Genomic DNA, 24,010 nt, shown 5'->3' on the forward strand with positions numbered 1-24,010 from the left:
GAATCCTGGTCGGCCATTTTGTAGCTGTGCTCGGTGTAACGGAGGCTTTATGGTCAGTGACAGAAATGATCTCTGAGGAGACAGTTTGTGTAGGACGGAGGCCGGCCGCCATATTACAGGGTTTCCAGAATTCTGTGTCACTAATCGCTTTATGTGAAGGCGCTGGAGACCCCGGCTGTACGGAGCGCGGGCAGCCATGCTGGATCTCCACAGGGAGATGAGCGCACCAGGGTGACACAGACGTCCGACATCGATGACCTATGTGAGGAGAGTTAGGGCCGCACACCCTTAGTGTTAATGTACAGGTGACCAATACACGGCGTGGCCACAACTTCCTGTCAGCGGAGCTGTGTGACGGCGGTGTCTGCTGGGACAAGCTGTGGTTTCCATTGGTGTCTTTCTGTGGTACATGGGACTGTGTCATCACCTTATATTAACCCTGTAGAGGCCAAAATAACAAAAAACAGCAATTTCCGCCCGTTTTTGTTGCAGATTTTTCTCCAGTCACGGTAACACAAATCCTACATACTAGATAAAGAATAGACCTGATTGGGGTAAAAATCAGTCACTTGGATTATATTTAATAAATAACCATAAAAACCCATAACATTGACACCAATAACCAGTTATCACATAAATATAAAAGAACCAAGGGCTGGGCGATGTTCCCACAGGCCGCGCTCCGACGAGACGTGGCCCTCAGGACCCCACAGCCCCTTTCATCATGGCCTGAAAATCTAAATGAGAGATATCTAGAGCGGTGCCGGACAGACGTCCCCGATCTCTTCTGTGTGACCCCGGAGTGAGAAAACCATCAACCAGAACCATACAGCTTTCTAATGCTTTGTTATTCCTTTTCCTTATTTTTTCCATGAATAAAAACCCTTTTTTGACCAAATTATTCTGGGGATTTTTCTCAGAAAAGGCGAAACAAGTTTAAGGAAAAACTCCACTTTAATGAGCTTTTTATAGTGTAGAAAAGCTTTGATTCTGCCGTTTTTTACCTGCATTTTTTTAGTCTCCACATAGAAGACAAGAGAGAAAAAAAAAAAGCACCAAAACCGCACAGTGCAGCAGCGTCTTTAGACCACAGGGGGCGCCGCTCTCATGAAATCACACTCACTTTGCTGGAACTGCAGAATTTCCGTGGAAAAAAAAGCAAAAACGCATCAAATATGGGAGAAAACGCATAAAAGAAACTTGGCAAACGCGCAGTAATCAGAGGAGATTGTTATTGCGCTGTGTGGTGCAGACACCTGCCGAAAAAACGCGGCATTTACGCTACGGTGTGAACACGGCCTCAGCATTACACTTTTATTACATTTTTAATGGTTTTTATAGAGAAAAAATATCAATCGCAGCATATGTTTTACACCATTTACCGATTTCTGTGAATAATCTGATCGCTGTGTTGTGCTAGTCGTTACAGGGACACCATATATATCCATGTTATTGGCTGATTCCTGATGTCTATTATTTAAAAAAAATGCTAATTAATACTGACATTATTGTAATTGTTTTTCATTTTTTTTAGTAATTTTATAGGAAGAAAACAAATCTCTTTTATTCTCCGTCTAGAATACAGAGACATAGAGAGACACTGCTATGTCCAGATGTATCTCTATGTAATCAGCCTGTAGAGTCTGAGCCTGCAATACAGATCACGTATAAAAACAATTATCCCAGGGACATCACCGGAGCCTGTGGTGCAGTAGCTTTAGCTGTTGCCGGTAATGTTGAAGGTTGTGTATTTGAGACCTTGGAAGACTCACAAAAATAGAATTATTTTTTATAACTGCTTTTTATTATTTTTTTGTAGTTTTATTAAACAAAAAAAATCTGACTTTTTCTTCCCCTCTGTATAGAAATACAAATACAGTGCTGTATATAATGTACATGTATAATCTGCTTCTAGGGTCACTTCCTGCAATATATTCTCCTGAATGTATCATCATTGGTTTTGGCTCCTAGCTAGAGCTGCTGCCTGAGAACATGGAGATTTGAGTTGGAGTCCTGGGGAGACCCGATCACAGGAAAGGAGAACAAGTGTTAGGCCGGGGTCACACTTGCGAGAAACTCGCACAAGTCTCGCGTCTCAATCGCCGGCAATCGAACCGGAGCACTCAACTACATGCAGCCGCACACTCCAGTCCTGAGTGCCGGGTATTGAGACTCGTGTGTATTTCTCGCAAGTGTGACCCCGGCCTTAATGTTATAATTTAATTTACATCAGTGCAGTGAGATTATACCCCCCATCCCGATGAGGAGGAGCTACATAGCAACTAGAAGAATGGAGAGAGGGTGAGTAATAGAAGCGGGGACAAAAGCCCAGACATGGTGGGACTAAGCGCCCAGATCGTGACAGTCCCGCTGAATCCGGTACGGTTGGGAGCTATGTTGTTGCGCATTACAAACACCCGGGGTCGGTATTTCTCATTTGTGTCTCTTCTATTCAGCATTGAACGTTCCCGTAGCAGTTTTGCACCTTTGTCTCATTATTGGGCCATGTTCAGTATTTGGTCAGTATTTTACATCAGTATTTGTAGCCACAATCAGGAATAGAAAAGTCTAATAGAAACTCGTCACCACTTCTGGATTTATCACCCACTCCTGGTTTTGGCCACAAATACTGATGTAAAATACTAACCGTGTGAACGAGGCCTTAGGGTGAACATAAATTGGTTGTAAGTGAAGGTAATAAATGTTTTGATTCCGGTATTTCTATCACCATAGCAAGTTATAAAGGGGCAGCAGCCGATTATTGTGAAGTAACAGATAAAACCTAAGATGGAAACAACATGAACATATCCGCTGCTATAAGTAAGTAAAAAGCAATAATGCAAATAAATAACACGGGGGGCTCGGTAATCAGTGTTAATGATGACACCAGCGACAAGGTGCAACCAGTCGGGACGGTCCTAACTTCTAGTATTAACACCTTACATGTGAGCACTACGTATAATGGCGTTACGCATAATGGCCAGTGTGAACATGCACCTACATGTTGCCTCTATGCCAACTTATACTCCAGCTCATTTCTTTTGGTTTTTATAGTGAAGTAACATACTAACTCCACTGATAGAGAACTTAAAGGGGTTGTCCAGAATTGGGCCACATTCACATGATGAGATTTAGATTTTGGGGATAGGTTTAGCGTTGGGGCGATGGTTAGTTTTTTTCCACAAATAAATGCAAGTCATATCGAAGAAATTTTCCCACTATCATGACGTACAATATGTCACAATAAAACTCAGAGTCACCGGGATCTGTTGAAGCGTTCCAGAGTTATTACCTCATAAAGGGACAGTGGTCAGAATTGCAAAAATTGGCCCGGTCATTAAGGTCAAAATTGGTTCTAAGGGGTTAAAGGGATCCTGTCACCCCCCCAGGGCGTTTTTAAATGAAGAGCCACCTTCAGCAGCACTAAGGCCGCATTCTGTGAAGGTGGCTCTTATGTTTCTGATCCCTAGTAATGCCGAAATATAGACTTTTATAAATTCCCCACCATACCTCTTGTGTGTCCGGGAGGTATGTTTTCTCCCCCGGTGTCCAGCGTCTTAGAGCCGTCCATCATCCCCCTCTTGCGTTGTTGCGCCGCCTCCTCAGCGGTAGTGGAAATGTGAGAAGTCATATATGTCTTTGTTGTAATCTCTGCAGCTGAGTCCTGGCTGGAGAAGTTGTCATGTTGGTCTGGGCCAGATGGAAAAGACGGTAAAAGTGAATGTTTCCTTTAGAAAGAACGTCAGCTGTAAGTCACCATCTATAACTGTACTGTAATCTGCTATATGTTCTGCAGAAGTGGTATCTACCGCACCATGTGGCGGTAATAACAGTGTTTTTTCTTTTTATAGTGATTAATTTTCAGTAATGCCATGATTAACGGCTGAGGTTCCCTTATGCCTAGGGCCGGCATTAGGAGTAGCCAGACCAGACAGCTGCCTAGGGCCCCCACTCCTCTAGGGGCCCTAGCCAGTGACCGCTATGGGACCCGTGAGTAAGAGGGGCCCGGTGCTGCCCCCTTCCCCCGCATTCAACTTATCAGCATAATAGATGCTGATACTGTTGAAAGCAGTGATGGAGGAGAGAGCATCACATGACACTCCTCCCATAACTCCACCTCTGCCTCAGTGTGTGCCAGCAGGGGAGCTGAGACGCTCTGCAGAGTGTAGAAGCCATGCAGGGGGAAACGAGTATACTGTCTGTGTGAATGCATTCTAGTTTGTGTGTGTCTGCTGCACTATACTGTGTGTAGGAGCTGCATTATACTGTGTGTGGGGCTGCATTAAACTCTGAGGGGACTGCATTATACTCTGAAGGCGCTGCATTTTACTGTGTGTGTGGGGCTGCACTATAATGTGTGTCTGTTTGTGGGGGAGCTGAATTATACTGTGTGTGTTTGTGGGGGGGCTGAATTATATTGTGTGTAGGGTGGCTGCATTATACTTACTTTGTGGGGCTACTTTATACTTTGAGGGGGATGCCTTATACTGTGTGTAGAGCTGCACTATATTCTGGGGGGCTGCATTATACAGTGCGTGGGGGGCTGCATCAAACTGTGTTTGTAGGGGTGCATTATACTATGTGTGTAGGGGGGGTGCATTAAACTCTGTGGGGGCTGTAATGTAAGCAGGAACATGGGATGCAGTGACGGGCAGGAGGCAAAGCAAGGGTTAACAGGTATATTATCAGGGAATACTCCATGCAGGGAGGCAATGGATTAAACGGTAAAAACAGTACAGTTAGCAACGGATATGGTGAGGTGAAGAAATAACGGTTCAAATACTGGCAGTTTTGATGAGTCAATGATTCCTAAGTCCATGAAATGGATAGCACTGACAACAGCTGGTGCGGTATCTTTTCCAGAAAGGTCCTGTGGGCATCATTGCCCCATCTTCTGGTGGCAGCGGTCGGTCTCCGGTACCTTCCGCTGAGCCCTAGTCCATATACTGATGTGGCTGGAGGAGTGTTGGCCACGGCACTGTCTGAGCCCGATGTGGCCCCTGCACAACTCTTCTCACAGTCTCTGTCAGCGGTGGCGGTCGTGGTGCTTGGGTGTGGGCCTACGCTGTACGGATGCTCTGGGACTGAAGCACTCACTGGTCCCTGCTGTAGTGTCTGACAAGGGTACGTGCCACAGTCCTGTACGAGCCCAACGTGGCTCGGCATATATTTACTGGCACAGTCAGAGTGCAAGTGTCTGTCCTGTCCCCGGTCACTCTTATGGGGCACGTGTGTTGTACTCATGGACATGGAACATTCTCCGCTTTGCTTTCTGGTAGTCACTGGCACACTGCACCTCTCTCTGTAGTCACCAGGCACACACTGCATGTTCCTCTCCCTCTCTGGTCTGCTGCTCATGCTGGACACACAGATCCCTGTCCTTCAGGTCTGCTGCAGCAAGCCTGGCCCTTCTCTGTGCTGCGGCCCCTCTGCAGGTGGTGGGGCCTGTCACAGCGCTGGTACTCTCTGGAGGGATGGGACATGGCGCTCCTCTTTCTGTGTGCTGCCCCAGTTTCGCACCAAAACTCCCCTGCTTTGTGCGCTTTTCCTCACTCTCTCTTCGCCTCCCCAGGTCAGCAGAAAGGTCCGCCTCTCTCGGCCTTCACCCAGGCAACAGGGGAAGGTCCGGCACACTAAGGCTTCCCCCCCGGAAACTGGGGATGCAGCCTCAACATTTCTGGACCCGGCATGCAGGTACCCGCGGTCCGGTCGTCCCCCTTACAGTATTATACTCTGAGGGGGCTGCATTGTACTCTCAAGGGGCTGCATTACACTCTATGAGGGGACTACATTATACTCTGAGGGAGCTGCAGTATAATCTGCGGGAGGCTGCATTATACTCTGTGAGGGGGGCTGCATTATACTCTGTGAGGGGTCTGCGATATACTATATGTACTATATGGGACCTGCATTATACTGTTTCGAGGACTATCTGTACCCATCATTCTTCCTCACCGGTGTAAAGAGGCAGGGAAACAAGTGTCGAATGACTTAAATATTGTCGATCACACTCATTTAGCGGCCTGAACTCAGCGCATGTAAATACAGCATAAATATTTCTTTGTGATAGTGCACGATGTGAGCATTTGGGGCCCCACTTTAAACTTTTGCCCAGAGCCCTACTTTGTCTAAAAGCGGCCCTACCTATGCCAACAATTAGGGTGCCCCACCATCGTTTTAATCAGGGTTATTTAGAGGCCCAGTCAGATGTTTTGCCCTCCCTGAGCTAAACCCCTAGCCATGCCTTTGCTCAGAAGAGAACACTTTTCTGCACACCTAAAAAGACAGACACTGCCAGATCACAGGCCAGACGGCATCCACAGTGCCTCCTTCTGCCTCATTATAGGGAATCTTCCGCCAGGGGTTCTCACTGAATCATGTATTTTCATAGATTTACATGGAAACCCCGGTGTAAGTGCTCAATGCAGAGCGCAGGATAAATGTGCACCGAGCCTTACTGAGATCTTTAGGAGGCAGAATGAAAAAATCAACAGCAGGTGAAGAGTTGGTTTTATTTATTTTAATGCCATTCCTTGCGCAGTATAAGTGATTAGATAACTTTCTTCTTTGGGTCAGTATGATTACAGCAATACTAAATTTATATAGTTTTTTTATGTTTTGGTGCTTGTATACATTAAAAACAATTTTATATGAAAAATTTTTTGCATCGCTTTATTCTGAGAGCTATAGCTTTTTTATGTTTTAGCTAACAGCTATATGGCAGCTTGTTTTTTGAGGGACAAAACGATATTTTCAGCTATACCATTTCAATTTCCATTCGACTTTTTTATCGCGTTTTATTCCACTTTTAGTTCCGCAGTATGATGATAAAAAAGTGGCAAATAAACGATGCTTTATTTTTTTTTCGGTATTCATGGAAAGGATTAACCAGTAGGGCAGTTTTATAGGTTGGGTCGTTATGGACGTGGCAATACAAAAATTTTTTTTTGTATAAATATTGTATGTGCATTTATTGGTAGAAATTTTTTTTTTTTTTGGTTATTTTGTGATTTTGTTTTTTCAAATATTTTTACAATTATTTTTACTTGGTTCCTCTATAGGACTTTTTTTTACTCTGATCACTGGTATAGCACACTGCAATGCATTATACCCGTGAATGCTGCACAGAGAGAAGCCACTTGGACCATGCTCCTAACATGGCCTAACAGGCTTGGTATAGCTGGCTGAACTTGAGGTCGTGGCAACGATTGGGCCCTGGTGATGACATCATGGGGACGCCGGTCAAAAGGAAGAGGGAGTCACCTTCCTTTCCCAGCCATCTAAGTGCGGGCAATGCTCCTGGCAATGACAGCCAGGTTCCGCTTTAACTTAAAGAAGTTGTCCTTTACTTGGACAACACTTTTCATCCCCCACGCTTGGCCCCGATAAAATAAAGCCTACACTCCCCTCTCGTGCCGGCGCTGTTCCCATGTTGTCAGCACTCGTTCTCCCCGAAACTCCCATGCTGTTGTTGTGACACGTGACCCAGGCACCCAATCCATGCTGGCGTTACTGTCCTCGCCTCCTGTCGAATTGAACATGAAGAAGTCAGAGATCAGCTACAGCCCGGACTTCATCATGCTCAATTTGCCCGAAGGCAGAGACAGTGATGCCTGCGCTGATTGGGCACCAAGCTAACTTGTCACAAGACCACTCGATAGTCCCAGGACCATGAGTGCCGACACCACTGGAAATGCATCGGCATGGTAGGTGAGTATAGGCTTTTTTATTTTATCGGGGCCAAATATTTTCTTCAGTAAAGTGTTGTCCTTGTAGTGGACAACCCCTTTAAGTTGAGCTCCTGGTGGCAACCACGGGGGGCACATCTCCTGTGTCTCCGCACAACTGCCATGACATCAAAAGGCGTGAAGGGGATAACTGTCCAAACTCCTGCCTGCTGTGGGTCTGTGCAATTTTGGTGCATTTTTTTTTCTTGACTAGCCTTAAAAAAACATGAAACATACAGGGAAAAACTGTAATTGAAAGATTTACACCTGTTCTGTGCTTTGGAGTTGCTACTTGTTTTGGAACAGAAATACTGATAAAATTCTGATTAAAAATACTAATGTGTGACTGAGGCCTAATATGATCAGGTGGAGTCACTACAACTCCTAATCCCACACCAGATCCTCATGGCTGATCAGTAAGGGGATGTGCAGACGATCAGTAATCGGCAGCGCTTTGGACGCAGCTCATGTCCGCTGCCGGCTATAGAACGCAGGTGAATCCCCATGTGATCACTGAACCGTGAGGAATCACCGCGTCCAATACATTGTACAGGTGAAATTTATCTTGCGGAGGCTCGCGTCTCTGCAAAATAGACTTGCTGTGGTCTGGAAAGACACACCGCATGTCCGTCTCCGCAGGTAGCCACAGGTATCGGTGCACGCTTAGCGGGCATAGGATTTCTTGAAATCCCATCCACTATGCTGTAACATCTGGACGATGTGGATGTACGCAGTGTCTAACCCGCAGCGTTTACTGACCGTGTGCCCCTACCCTAAGTGCTTTCTTTCTAAATATGGATCAGCATTCAGCAGTGATCACAACCAAGGAGCTGTAGGGGTTAATGATCCTGCACTGACTCTCCGCTTTCCTACTGAGAGGAAACTCTTTCACTTTCAGTTCCCGCTCTTTCCCACTACAATGGCGTCTGCGGAGCTGAGGGACGAGCTGAACTGCTCCATCTGCCTGAGCCTCTATACAGATCCCGTATCCCTGAGATGTGGACACAACTTCTGCCGCTCGTGTATTGTGAGTGTGCTGGATGCCCAGGAGGCGGCTGGAGGGTATTCCTGTCCTGACTGCAGAGCGGAATATCCGGAGCGTCCGATCCTGGAGAAGAACCGGAAGCTGAGGAACATAGTGGAGCGTTTCTCATCTACTCAGCCTGGTGTGGAGGAGACCAGGATCTTCTGTGCTTACTGTACAAAGTCTCCTGTACCAGCTATAAGGACATGTCTGCAGTGTGAGACCTCCCTATGTGACGACCACCTGACAGCCCACAACAATACAGTGGATCATATATTAATAGATCCTACAAGATCTTTTGGCAGCAAAAAATGTTCCCATCACAAGAAGGTTCTGGAATATTACTGCCCGCAGGACGCGGCTTGTCTGTGTGTGTCTTGCTGTCTGGTTGGTGAACACCGAGGACACCAGGTGGAACTTCTAGATGAGGCTTCTGAGAAGAAGAAAAAGGAACTGAGGGAATATCTGGATGAACTAAACCCACAAAAAGTAGAAATTCAGACAAGAGTCCAGAATCTGCAGGATCATAAAGAAAATATCCAGGAGAAAGCCTCCGATAAGAGGAAGAACATCAGTAAGATATTTATGGACATTAAGGAGCAACTGGAAATGGCAGAAAAGAAAGTGCTGAGCGAGGTCTCCAGGCAGGAGGAGAAGATTATGTCCCAGATATCTGATCTGATCAAGAAACTGGAAATACAGGAGGACGAGCTGTCCAGGAAGATGTGTCACGTGGAGGAGATGTGTGGTGTCACCGACCCAATAAGACTCTTACAAGAAAGTGACATTACAGTAAGTAGTCATGGACGTGATGAGGACATAGGAGGAGATGGTGGAGAGGTCAGTTCTGAGGAGGATCTGAATGAGGTTCTGATCTCACTGACCTTACACCGATCTATGAGTGATATTGTCACCACTGTAACATCAGAGCTCGGGGTCCATGTCCCAGACATATTGCTGGATGTGGACACTGCTTACGAATGTATGAAGGTATCAGAAGATCTGAAAACAGCAACAATATCAGAAGAAAAACAGGAAATGCCAGAATCACCAGAGAGATTTGTGGATTACCCCCAGGTGTTAAGCAGATGTGGCCTCTCCTCGGACGACATTACTGGGAGGTAGAGTGGGACCAGATGGGAGACTGTGCCATCGGATTGTCCTATCCCAGTATAGAAAAGGATGGCGATAAGTCTGCTATTGGATATAATGATAAATCTTGGAGTCTGGATATGTATAATGGAGGTTATAAAGTATGGCACAACTCCAATGAACTAACCCTCAGTGTAAAGCCAACATGTCCAACACTTGGTATCTTCTTAGACTATGAGGCCGGGCGTCTGTCCTTCTATGAGCTGTGTGACCCCATCAGACACTTACACGCCTTCACCGCCTCCTTCACTGAACCCCTACATGTTATCATCTATGTGAGTGATGGGGCCTCTGTTACAATAAGAAGCTGAGGCCGATGTCGTCCTCGTCACATTATAATGACATTATTCCTTGTCACATGGACACATCTGTATATAGTGAGTTATCAGCGGGACCCTCTAATAATACAATGTATATGGCGGAGTCATGGGGGGATTGTTCCTATTGTTTTTTCCTCTTCCCTGTAGATCAGATGCAGAATCAATTATTGAGCAGAATGTAAAACTGAATCACTGAATTGTTGTGACACTGATAATTGTTCAGTAAAGGGTTAATCCTGGTATATAGCTGGGATATGTCAGCACTCTGTTACTCCTGGGACCCCAACCGATCCTAAGGCTGAGTGCAGACGGACTTTTTGGCCCTGCGGATTTTTCTGTGCAGAATGGAAGAAATCCGCAGGTCAAATGACCCGCATTTTTCCTACGGATTTCTTCCATTTTTCATGCCGTTTTCTTGTGGTTTTTGTGCCGTAACATGCTGTGGATTTTGTACCGCGGAAAAATCCGCAGCGTCTGCACAATGTTTTTTTTTTTTTTTTTCCATTGATTTTAAGGCTACTGTACATCACAATGCAGATATGCAACGTTTCTAAGCGGTAAAATCCGCTGCGGAACCGCTGCAAATCTGCATGGTGTGCACACAGCCTTCGACTAAAGGGGCTGCAGCATTAATTCAGCCTCCTGCACATCGGAGCTCTGGATTCCCCCGATGCAGGAGCTGCAGTACGGCCGCAGTGGATGGGGGGCACATCGGGGGTCCGGAGCTCCACGCTAGATCAGCATTGTGGCTCCTCCATTCTCAGGGTCTGTGGGGTCCGCACCAGTCAGACACTGATGGTATACTCTAGCTATATACCACCATGTGAAATGTCCTGTAATCTCAATAATCAGGGGATGAGTGCAGGGACCCCAGTGATCCTGAGATCGGGGGTCCTGTGTGCGCTCAGCCGCTTCTCTATCCCCCTGTATCTCTGTAGTCACTAAGGCGCCGTACACACAGCAGAGCCGGATACACGGAGGGCGCACAGGCTCTGGTGGGGTCCTATGTGCAGAGATCCCCCATAGATGCAATGTGTGCTATATCCAGACTGCAGACAGATCATCATGGCGCCGCGGGCTCTGAGCTTCACACTGGTTCTGTATTCTGGTGGTTCTCTGTTGGGGGATGTTCACACCACTTCTTTTTCAGTCGGGTTTGGAGCCGGTTCACTTCTGAAAATTGCCTTAAAAAGTGCTGAGAAAATGCTCCGTAGAATGGACGTATTTCTGCTGTGTGAACACGACGCGCGTCACGTGCTCAGGATTTTCCGGCTCTTGGGTTGGGTGAGGGCTTATTTTTTTCCTCCTTGAGGTGACTTTTTAATTGATACCATTTTGGGGCAGATTCGATGTTTTGATCGTCTGTTGCACATTATTGCGGCAACCAAAAAATATGTAATTCTGGGAATTTGATTTTTTTTTTCTCCTTACACCGTTTAATTCTTTAATCAGTCATGAAGGGGTTAAATGTCCTCTATCAGCGCAGAACGACTGTTCACACCAAGTCCGGGCGCTCGGGGCATCATGGCGGCCAATCATTTATAGTGAACCCTCCCACCTGCTTGTTTTCCCGCTATCTCCGCCCCTTCTACTTTGATTGACAGTTCTGACTTCATAGCGCTGAGAAGGACGGAGATAGATGGGAAGCTGCACGGAGCTGGCTGGCCGCCATGATGGGGCCTGGACTTGGTGTGAACAGTCGTTCGGTGCTGACAGTCGCCCTTTAGCATTACATTTACATGGTAATACGGTAACCAAGGTAACCAGGTGACTTCTCTAAGGTAACAGGATGAATGGTAACCCATAGCAACCAGCACAGGGTAGTCTCGGAGAGCCCTGAAGAGAACCATGGTAGGTGGCATCACACCTGGTGTCAGGAGGAGGATGGCGGCTCATTTCCATCTCTTACAATGAGGTTCTCTTCCATATATCTGACAGATTCACAGACATTTCCTCAGATCGATGGTGTAATCGTGTGTTCAGAGCTGATAAATGGCGCGGCCGGCTGTGTGTTATGTGCAGGAAGAGGCGGCTGTGACCCCTCACACAACAGCTGAGACGCCATTTCAGGAGCAGAATCCTGGTCGGCCATTTTGTAGCTGTGCTCGGTGTAACGGAGGCTTTATGGTCAGTGACAGAAATGATCTCTGAGGAGACAGTTTGTGTAGGACGGAGGCCGGCCGCCATATTACAGGGTTTCCAGAATTCTGTGTCACTAATCGCTTTATGTGAAGGCGCTGGAGACCCCGGCTGTACGGAGCGCGGGCAGCCATGCTGGATCTCCACAGGGAGATGAGCGCACCAGGGTGACACAGACGTCCGACATCGATGACCTATGTGAGGAGAGTTAGGGCCGCACACCCTTAGTGTTAATGTACAGGTGACCGATACACGGCGTGGCCACAACTTCCTGTCAGCGGAGCTGTGTGACGGCGGTGTCTGCTGGGACAAGCTGTGGTTTCCATTGGTGTCTTTCTGTGGTACATGGGACTGTGTCATCACCTTATATTAACCCTGTAGAGGCCAAAATAACAAAAAACAGCAATTTCCGCCCGTTTTTGTTGCAGATTTTTCTCCAGTCACGGTAACACAAATCCTACATACTAGATAAAGAAAAGACCTGATTGGGGTAAAAATCAGTCACTTGGATTATATTTAATAAATAACCATAAAAAACCATAACATCGAAACCAATAACCAATTATCACATAAATATAAAAGACCCAAGGGCTGGGCGATGTTCCCACAGGCCGCGCTCCGACGAGACGTGGCCCTCAGGACCCCACAGCCCCTTTCATCATGGCCTGAAAATCTAAATGAGAGATATCTAGAGCGATGCCGGACAGACGTCCCCGATCTCTTCTGTGTGACCCCGGAGTGAGAAAACCATCAACCAGAACCATACAGCTTTCTAATGCTTTGTTATTCCTTTTCCTTATTTTTTCCATGAATAAAAACCCTTTTTAGACCAAATTATTCTGGGGATTTTTCTCAGAAAAGGCGAAACAAGTAAAAGGAAAAACTCCACTTTAATGAGCTTTTTATAGTGTAGAAAAGCTTTGATTCGGCCGTTTTTTACCTGCATTTTTTTAGTCTCCACATTGAAGACGAGAGAAAAAAAAAAAAGCACCAAAACCGCACAGTGCAGCCGCGTCTTTAGACCACAGGGGGCGCCGCTCTCATGAAATCACACTCACTTTGCTGGAACTGCAGAATTTCCGTGCAAAAAAAACCCAAAAACGCATCAAATATGGGAGAAAACGCATAAAAGAAACTCGGCAAACACGCAGTAACCAGAGGAGATTGTTATTGCGCTGTGTGGTGCAGACACCTGCAGAAAAAACGCGGCATTTACGCTACGGTGTGAACACGGCCTCAGCATTACACTTTTATTACATTTTTAATGGTTCTTATAGAGAAAAAATATCAATCGCAGCATATGTTTTACACCATTTACCGATTTCTGTGAATAATCTGATCGCTGTGTTGTGCTTGTGTGGCGCCCCTGAGGCTCAGTCGCCACCGAGGTACTGCACCTTCTCCTAAGGTGTGGTGCCCCACCATCCAGGTAAGGTGGGAACTCCTTTCCACACTCCAACACTTGCACCCCACACACCAGGGTAGTTCTGCACAACCACATTGCGGCTCAGTGCTTAGAGAGTAGCAGAGCACCTTTGGTTGTTCCCTGCTTGGAACACTGGACGTGCTGGGAGGTGGGTGGACTTAGAATATATAAAAGACCGGGAAGGTTTAGAATTAAGGGGGTTTTACACATAGCGATATCGCTATAACTTCACCGATTTTGTGACGTTATAGCGATATTGCTAGCGATATCGCTATGTGTGATACTTACCTCCGACCGACTCCCCCGCTGTCCATCGCTGATCGTGCGAGAATGTCCGGCTCCATTTCTCGTCGGGCGCTTCCTGCTGGGCTTCCTGCTGGCGCCGACGAGCGACGCGTGGAGGCGGGCGAGAGGACGTCAGGATCGCTGTGTGTGAAAGGTGAGTATCGTGCGCTGCGTCGCTGCTGCATCGCTGTGAGATCTGCCTGTGTGACAGCTCACTAGCGATCATTTAGCGATGCACCAGCGATCTTGACCGGGTCGGATCGCTGGTGCATCGCTAAATGTAAAGGGGCCTTTAGAGGTCAGTCTGACAGGAGGTCAGGGAGAAGGAAGACACTCGGAGAGGAGTGGGGATCCCTGGAAGAAGGGATGGAGGAAGGAGTGCTGCAGCTGCCTCAGTGACCTGAGCCAGCTGGCACAGGAAAGGAAGGAAGAAGGACACTGATCTGTAACCTAAGTATCCATAAGAAAGAGAGAATAGTACGGAACAAAGGAGAGTAGAACAGAGAGGACGTGGGTTGGAAGGAAGCACCCTGCCTATAGGTTCTAAGCGCAAGGCCGGGGCCCGGTCCCCGAGGTTGTATGGACACTTATGGTTCTGCAGCAGACACCGGTGGAGTAGTTGGCTGTAAATGCACTACTCCCATCTAAGACTTGGGGCACAACAGCATTTAGATAGAGAGCCGGGACTCAGGAAGAAGGGAGTCCCCGAAGCAGGCTACAGCTGTCTGCCATACGAGTAGAGTTCTTGGGAACATCTGACGAGAGGAACTCCAGTGTAACTCAGTACTAGGAGATCTTCGCACTTTAAGGTGCTATAGAGAAGAAGTTCAGAAAGGTACATGTTGGCGGAGTGTTGGAGGGGAGCCTACCATCTTGCCTGGAGGTTGACTGAGTCTCTGACCCGGAGGACATGGCCCGGAGGCAGGCACCTGTGTGCGCTACAGACTGTGAGTAAAGCATTGGAACTACAAGCCCCGGTGTCCTCCATTCATTATTGCGCCTACACCCTCAGCACCACTACATCTGGGTACCAGCTCCTACACTGCCTGTGCCTCTCCTCATCCATTACACCTACACTGCCCTGGGGCTACAGCTCCACCTGTGGGGAGCTTCACCATCTTGGCTGCCACACACCACCAGCCCCAGAGGATCTGCAAGCAGCGTCGGCTTAACCCCTCACTTGCCGAACACCACAGGTGGTGTCACGAACTATTCATTCAAACTAACTACAATACAAATTCCCCCATTACTTGGGCATCCAGGGCCACGGACCAGGTCAGCGCTGCTGTGACACATCCCACAGACACCGGCCCGGTACCGAGTACCCCACAGCCCTGGGAGGGCGACCCACTAGTCGTTACAATTACAGGGACACCATATATATCCATGTTATTGGCTGATTCGTGATGTTTATTATTTTAAAAAAATGCTAATTAAAACTGACATTATTGTAATTGTTTTTCTTTTTTTTTTAGTAATTTTATAGGAAGAAAGCAAATTTCTTTTATTCTTCTAGAATACAGAGACATAGAGACACTGCTATGTCCAGATGTATCTCTATGTAATCAGCCTGTAGAGTCTGAGCCTGCAATACAGATCACGTATAAAAGAAATTATCCCAGGGACATCACTGGAGCCTGTGGTGCAGTAGCTTTAGCTGTTGCCGGTAATGTTGAAGGTTGTGTATTTGAGACCTTGGAAGACTCACAAAAAAAGAATTATTTTTTATAACTGCTTTTTATTATTTTTAGCAGTTTTATTAAACAAAAAAAATTTGACTTTTTCGTCCTCTCTGTATAAAAGTACAAATACAGTGCTGTATACAATGTACATGTATAATCTGCTTCTAGGGTCACTGCCTGCAATATATTATCCTCAATGTATCATCATTGGTTTTGGCTCCTAGCTAGAGCTGCTGCCTGAGAACATGGAGATTTGAGTTGGAGTCCCGGGGAGACCCGATCCCAGGAAAGGAGAACAAGTGTTAGGCCGGGGTCACGCTTGCGAGAAACTCGCACGACTCTGGCGTCTCAATAACCACCACTGCCACCGGCACTCGGACCGGAGCACTCAGCTGCATAGAAATACATGTAGCCGTACTCTCCCGGTCCCGAGTGCCAGGTATTGAGACTCGTTCGAGTTTCTCGCAAGTGTGACCCCGGCCTTAATGTTATAATATAATTTACATCAGTGCAGTGAGATTATACCCCCCATCCCGATGAGGAGGAGCTACATAGCAATTTCAACAATGGGAAGAGGGTGAGTAATAGAAGCGGGGACAAAAGCCCAGACATGGTGGGACTAAGCGGCCAAATCGTGACAGTCCCGCTGAATCCGGTACGGTTGGGAGCTATGTTGTTGCGCATTACAAACACCCGGGGCCGGTATTTCTCATTTTTGTCTCTTCTATTCAGCATTGAACGTTCCCGTAGCAGTTTTGCACCTTTGTCTCATTATTGGGCCATGTTCAGTATTTGGTCAGTATTTTACATCAGTATTTGTAGCCACAATCAGGAATAGAAAAGTCTAATAGAAACTCGTCACCACTTCTGGATTTATCACCCACTCCTGGTTTTGGCCACAAATACTGATGTAAAATACTGACCGTGTGAACGAGGCCTTAGGGTGAACATAAATTGGTTGTAAATGAAGGTAATAAATGTTTTGATTCCGGTATTTCTATCACCATAGCAAGTTATAAAGGGGCAGCAGCCGATTATTGCGAAGTAACAGATAAAACCTAAGATGGAAACAACATGAACATATCCGCTGCTATAAGTAAGTAAAAAGCAATAATGCAAATAAATAACACGGGGGCTCGGTAATCAGTGTTATTGATGACACCAGCGACAAGGTGCAACCAGTCGGGACGGTCCTAACTTCTAGTATTAACACCTTACATGTGTCAGAAATGACCTCAGTGTGAATAAGGACTAAGCAGGACTGGGGCCTGAATATGGACCCCACAGTGATGGGACGCTGCAGAAACGTAATGTCCAGCTCAAAGAAAGGAGGCCGCACCTTTATCTGTACAAGAACCTAAAACAAAACTGAAAAAAGTGATCTGAAGTGTACGGCTGAGCGCTACGTATAATGGTCAGTGTGAACACGCACCTACATGTTGCCTCTATACCAACTTATACTGCAGCTCATTTCTTTTGGGTTTTATAGTGAAGTAACAAACTAACTCCACTGATAGAGAACGTAAAGGGGTTGTCCAGGATTGGGCCACATTCACACGATGAGATTTTGGTGCGTTTTTTCCGCCGCTTATTTTTGCATGGTCTTCCAGCTCTGGGATGGGATTTATAGAAATCTGCTGCTTGCTGAGCTTTTCTTCACTCAGAGTAAACTGTCTGTGGGGCGAGTGTGAAGTCCGCACATGTCAGTCTCTCTCGCGGGTACGCTGAGCTTTCTGTGCGGATTTTCCCCATAGACTTACATTAGATGCAGAAAATCCGCAGGTAAAAAATACACGTTCTCAGAGCGATTCTGGGGAGGAAACTCAACAAAAGTCCAAGTATTCCGCGCCTAAGTGTATCAATAAAGTTTTGTCAAATACCAGGAAGTATAAAATCAAAAGCAGTTTTATTTAACCCCTTAGCAACCGCCAATACTCTTTAAAAAGACGGCCGCTAGCGGTACTTATTCCCTTATTGCCATTATAAAACAGAGATCGGGAATAAAGCTGGAGCACCCCCAGCCTCCGGGATAACAGAGACCCCGGAGAACATGATCAGGGCCGGATTTTCAGTGACTAACGGCGAATACACCTGTCAGAGGAGAGAGAAATGATGACTCACCATGATCACTGCCGTCCCCAGGTCCTCCTGATCCGTCCCCCGGCCCGGTGTCTCCTTTCTGGGATAAACAGTCGGGCACATGCACAGAGCGCCCGCCCAGATCTGCCGGCCGGTACCTGGCAAGAATAGGAAACTTCTGTTGGTTCCTTTTGATCAGTGTGATAGACTCCATCATAGTGATCAAAATAAAAAATAGTAAATCAAACCCCCCTTTATCTCCCCCTTAGTTACATACAAATTATAAAATATATATTTATATATATTGTTTTCCGTTCTTTGCAGTTGGGGTTAGGTTTAGCGTTGGGGCGATGGTTAGTTTTTTTCCACAAATAAATGCAAGTCATATGGAAGAAATGTTACCACTGTCATGAAGTCCAATATGTCACGAGAAAACAGTCTCAGAATCACCGGGATCTATTGAAGCGTTCCAGAGTTACGTCCTCATAAAGGGACAGTGGTCAGAATTGTAAAAATTGGCCCGGTCATGAAGGTCAAAACTGGTTCTAAGGGGTTAAAGCATGACAGAGCAAAAAGAAACAAAAACTGTAGCATCAAAAACGTGATAAAAACGCATGTAAGAAAAACACAAATGTCAGTATTTGGTCAGTATTTTACATCAGTGTTTGTAGCCAAAACAGGAGGGGAACAATCAGAGGAAAAGTCTAAGGCCGGAGTCACACTAACCTGCGCAAAATACGGTCAGTATTTTACATGCGTAATACGGATGACAGACCCCTAAACAGTGCTCCGTATGTCATCCGTAATCAAGGTGTGGTCGCGTATTTTGCGCATATCAGCATCCGTATGTAATCCGTATGGAGAGATTTTCTCGCAGGCTTGCAAAATGGACATATAATGGAGCCCTATGACAGTTTTAATAAAGAAATGAAAGAATAGATATAGACACATAGAATGCGTGTGTATATATATATATATATATATATATATGTATTCTATGTGTCTATATCTATTCTTTCGTTTCTTTATTAAACCTGTCAGTGTCAGTTTACTGTATAGCGCACTGAATTGCCGGCTTTGCTAAAAGACACCGGGTGCGTATTTCTCGCTGGTCACATGTGTGTTCTGTGTGTAATCCGTATTTTTTGCGCACCCATAGACTTGCATTGGCGTATTATGGCCGTAATACGCTGACAGTCCGAGCATGCTGCAATTGGCACGGAGCGTAGAATACGGATGAGAAATATACAGTTGGTGCGAGGGACCCCATAGAGAATCATTGGTCCGTGTGTAATGCGTGCTTTTAGCGCCTCTCACTCGGCCGTATTCCTTGCCAGTGTGACCCCGGCCTAATAGAATCACGTCCCCACTTCTGGATTTATCACACTTCTGGATTTGGCTACAAACACTGATGTAAAATACTGACCGTGTGAATGTGGCCTTAGACCGCAGACTTGTGAACCCTGCACTGCGCGCTGTCAGGATTTCCCAGTGCCGGGAGCAGACATTCATGTGACCGCTCTACGCCATTTACCTATTTCCGGACACTTTCCGACTAGACGTGCGCAGAGTAACTCAGGTCACGTTTATTGAGCGAGACCTCGCAGGTGACCGCATATGTATGCAAATCACATACTTGGAGTCACATGACCACCTTCTCCCGGCACCGGGTAATCCTGACAGCGCGCAGTGTACATTGAGCGACTAAAAGCCCGGACAGCCTCTTCATCTTCTTATGTAGATGGAGTCTATACACAGACGGGAGTAAAGTATACAGATGCCGTAATGATCCTTGTGTGACTGGCTCACACTTGTAGGTGGACGTTCTCCTGTTGTCACAAAGGGGTTTTCTCCAGGTGGGAGATTACACCATCGCGTCCGAGGAGAAGCGAGGAGCGCCGGTGCACAATGTCAGGAGTAATAAGGAGGGGAATCGATATATTCATCTTGTTTTTGGGAAATAACACGTCTTCCATCTCTAAGACCTCATTTACACGTCAGTTTTCCACGTCAGTGTTTTATCCGTGGTTTTCTTGAATAGTCCCTGTACCTATTATCGTTTGTGGACCTGTATGATTTTGCTCCGAGTCACAGATCACTATCACCCACACAAGTGTCAATGAAAATCTTGGACCAAACACGGACGACATCGGAGCGATTAACCCTGCAATAGACAGAAGGAGCCGTGCAATGTAATTATTCATGTCACATAGGACATCACTTATGGAGCCTGATGGAGAAACTGACACTGATCGAACACTGATGAAAGTCAGATCCAAAATACTGTGCAATAGAAGAGAAAGCCGGAGGCTCCATGGTGAAGTCCTGGTGATAAGAAGCAGTGAAGAATGAGGGAATCTTCCCCCCTGTGGAGGTGTGCAGGTCAGGCACAATCTGATGGGAGTAGTAGTGAGGTGGTTGTCCTTGTCTAGACGACTGCTCCACCCGCTACATGAAAATCACTCGTGAAGCCAAATGGTAAAAACTGACACTGACTGAACACTGATGAAAATCGGATCCAGAATACTGTGAACAGCAGTCCATGTTTTCACGATAAATATCACTGATATCTGAGTCCATCATCAACCAAATACAGCGACCATCTGCTGGACTTTAGATTTCTACATGGGGCGGAAGAGGTGGAGATGAATTTCACTTCACCCATCTCAACATTTGTGAGGGTCTCCTGTTTCTATGAAATAAAGTCTCGTGAGTTCTCTGCTTACATCTATCTGATCCTGGTGGAGGATCCTCTTTATAATACGAACAGGTGGAGTCACTCCAACTCCTATTCCTACACCAGATCCTCATGACTGATCGTTAACTGCTGTCTCCATAAGTGTTAATCAGAAGTAAGCACAACCATAGGGATGTGGAGGTTAATTATTTTCCGAAACCCTCCACCCTTATATAAGGAAACTTTTTAGCTTTAGGTTCTTGCTCTTTCCCACAACAATGGCCTCTGCAGAGCTGAGGGATGAGCTGAACTGCTCCATCTGCCTGAGCCTCTACACAGATCCCGTATCCCTGAGATGTGGACACAACTTCTGCCGCTCGTGTATTGTGAGTGTGCTGGATGCACAGGAGGCAGCTGGAGGGTATTCCTGTCCTGACTGCAGAGCGGAATATCCGGAGCGTCCTGCCCTGGGAAAGAACCTGAAGTTGGAGAACATAGTGGAGCGTTTCTCATCTACTCAGCCTGATATGGAGACCAGGATCTTCTGTATTTATTGTACAAAGTCTCCTGTACCGGCTGTGAAATCCAGTCTGCAGTGTGAAACCTCCCTATGTGATGACCACCTGACAGCCCACAATAAGACAGCGGATCATATATTAACTGAACCCACCACCTTTTTTGCCAACAAAAAATGTTCCCACCACAAGAAGGTTCTGGAGTATTACTGCCCGCAGGACGCGGCTTGTCTGTGTGTGTCTTGCTGTCTAATTGGCAAACACCGAGGACACCAGGTGGAACTTCTAGATGAGGCTTCTGAGAAGAAGAAAAAGGAACTGATGGAATATCACAGTGAACTAAATCCAAAAAAAGCAGAAATTCAGACAAGAGTCCAGAATCTGCAATATCATAAGTGGAAGATCCAGGAGAAAGCCTCCGATGAGAGGAAGAATGTCAGGAAGATATTCAAGGCCATTAGGAAGCAACTGAAAATGACAGAAAAGAAAGCTCTGAGTGAGGTCACCAGGCAGGAGGAGAAGATTGTGTCCCAGATATCTGATCTGATCAAGAAGCTGGAAATACAGGAGGAAGAGCTGTCCAGGAAGATGCGTCACGTGGAGGAGATGTGTCGTGTCACCGACCCAATAAGACTGTTAAAAGAAAGTGACATTACAGTATGTAGTCATGGAGGTGATGAGGACACAGGAGTAGATGGTGGAGAGGTCAGATCTGAGGAGGATCTGGATGAGGTTCTGATCTCACTGACCTTACACCGATCTATGAGGGATATTGTCACCAATGTAACATCAGAGCTCGGGGTCCATGTCCCAGACATATTGCTGGATGTGGACACTGCTCATAGAAGGGTGAAGATATCAGAAGATCTGAAAACGGCAACAGAATCAGGACTACAGGAGAAACCAAAATTCCCAGGAACATTTGTGAATTTCTTCCAGGTGTTAAGCAGATGTGGCTTCTCCTCAGGGCGACAATACTGGGAGGTAGAATGGGACAAGATAGGAGACTGTGCCATCGGATTGTCCTATCCCAGTATAGAGAGGAAAGGAATACAGTCTGTTATAGGATATAATGATAAATCTTGGTGTCTGGGTATGTATGAAGGAGAATATAAAGTATGGCACAACTCAGATGTATTAACCCTCAGTGTAAAGCCAACATGTCCGACAGTTGGAGTCTTCTTAGACTATGAGGCCGGGTGTCTGTCCTTCTATGAGCTGTGTGACCCCATCAGACACTTACACACCTTCACCACCTCCTTCACTGAACCCCTACATGTTATCATTTATGTGTATAATGGGGCCTCTGTTACAATAAGAAGCTGAGGCTGAGATTAAATATTAATGGGTGAATTGTCCTGAGACTGGTAGTTGTTATTCAGTAAAGGGTTAATCCTATCTGATACAGTGCTGGTATATAGCTGGGATATGTCAGCACTCTGACTCCCGGGACCCCCACCGATCCTGAGAATAAAGGGGCTGCAGCATTAGTTCAGCCTCCTGCACATCGGAGCTCTGGACTCCCCCGGTGCAGGAGCTGCAGTAGGGCCGCAGTGGATGGGGGGCACATCGGGGGTCCGGAGCGCCGCTGTGCAGGGTAAACAAGGAGGGGACGCAGCACTAAATCAGCTCTGTGGCCCCTTCATTCTCAGGGTCTGTGACATATGGAAAGTATAGACCATAAATATATAAAAGGTACAAATTCTACGTACAGGACTCACCTCCACCAATCAGCTCTTCGTCTGTGGCCCTTGAGGAGTTTCTATTGTATTTTTGGTGAATAATAAATGCAGCGTCTTGGACTATGTTCACACAGTGGGTTTTTTTCCACAGGCATAATCTGCTCTCCTGGCAGTAATAAAATTGCTTAAAAATCAGGTCTTGCTTAGTTTTTGTTGCTTTTTTTCCTGTGTTTTTGTACATTTGTCTCTTGTGCATGCTGATAAAGTTTAGTGCATACATTTTTTATTTCGGCTTTGTGCTCACGTTGCGTTTTTTTGTAAGCGTTTTTGAAGCGTTTGTGCTGGATCAGACGCTGCAGAAACGCTTAAAAGAAGCATCCCATTAATTTAAATGCTTTTTGGCCTTTTGTGCCAATTGATGTTTTTTTTCCGCAAAGGAAACGCTTAGCAGCTAAAACCGCAGCATGTTCATTATTTTCCGCTTCTGTCCTTGTTTTTAGCTGGTTCCTAGGAGTCCAGAAGTCACGCAGAAAAAAAACACATCAAAAACGCGCAGAAAAAACCCCGCGCCTTTTCTGGGAAGAAGTCCGGTCTTGTATCAGTTAATAAACGCTGACGTGGGCACATAGCCTCAAACCTCATCAGATTTTACCACCAAAACCTGATCCCTGCGTCTTTTCAGCGTTTTTGCACCACCCATTGCTTTCTATTGGTGAAAAACACTGGAAAATGCTGAGACGTGACCGGCTGCATCCTGCAAAATCCGAGGTATTCCACAAAACACTGAGGACACAGACCGAGCCGTGTGCAGGAGAATTCTCACATCTCATAGACTTTGATGGGACAGTAAAAGCTAAAATTTGCATAAAAAATTAAGAAAACATAATGTGAACAAAGCCTTACAGTTATAGCAAAGTGGATGAGATTTATGGAGATTTCTTCCCCTCTGTGCTTCTTTTCTATGCAGAGTAATCTGCCCGTATCCACACTGTGAAGTCCTGGTGCTAAGAAACAGGGAAGAATGAGGGACTCTGCCCCCTGGTGGAGGTGTGCAGGGCAGGCACAATCTGATGGGAGTAGTAGTGAGGTGGTCGTCCTCGTGTAGACGGCTGCTCCACCTGTGATAGCTGACTTATTAACACATTGGTGAGGCAAAAAATGAGAAAAAAATACGTTTTATATGGAAAATGAACCAATGCCGGCATAATATCATCATAACGGAGGCTCGGACTTCACTACATGAGGTGATGAGATAAAATAGAAATTCAGCCATATTCTCAGTAGTTTTAGCATTTTTCTCAT

At 46.2% G+C, this 24,010-nt stretch overlaps 1 protein-coding gene and 1 pseudogene across 1 annotated transcript; both read left to right on the top strand.

The window, feature by feature from the left end:
- The first annotated feature begins 8,162 nt into the window (after positions 1-8,162).
- LOC141050693 (E3 ubiquitin-protein ligase TRIM39-like) lies at positions 8,163-10,420 on the top strand (annotated as a pseudogene).
- Positions 10,421-19,642: 9,222 nt separating this feature from the next.
- On the top strand, positions 19,643-22,903 carry LOC141050695 (E3 ubiquitin-protein ligase TRIM39-like). The gene has a single exon (XM_073547288.1). It carries the CDS (start codon positions 20,790-20,792, stop codon positions 22,350-22,352), a length of 1,563 nt encoding a protein of 520 aa, XP_073403389.1. The 5' UTR covers positions 19,643-20,789; the 3' UTR covers positions 22,353-22,903.
- Positions 22,904-24,010: the final 1,107 nt, after the last annotated feature.

The sequence above is a fragment of the Dendrobates tinctorius genome, unplaced genomic scaffold (genome assembly GCF_039654945.1).
Source record: "Dendrobates tinctorius isolate UK_male_01 unplaced genomic scaffold, ASM3965494v1 ptg000152l, whole genome shotgun sequence".
NCBI classification, from domain to species: Eukaryota; Metazoa; Chordata; class Amphibia; order Anura; family Dendrobatidae; genus Dendrobates; species Dendrobates tinctorius.

What these genes read in the sequence shown, in the direction of transcription:
- LOC141050695 (XM_073547288.1), top strand. Translation starts at nt 20,790, where the DNA reads ATGGCCTCTGCAGAGCTGAGGGATGAGCTGAACTGCTCCATCTGCCTG.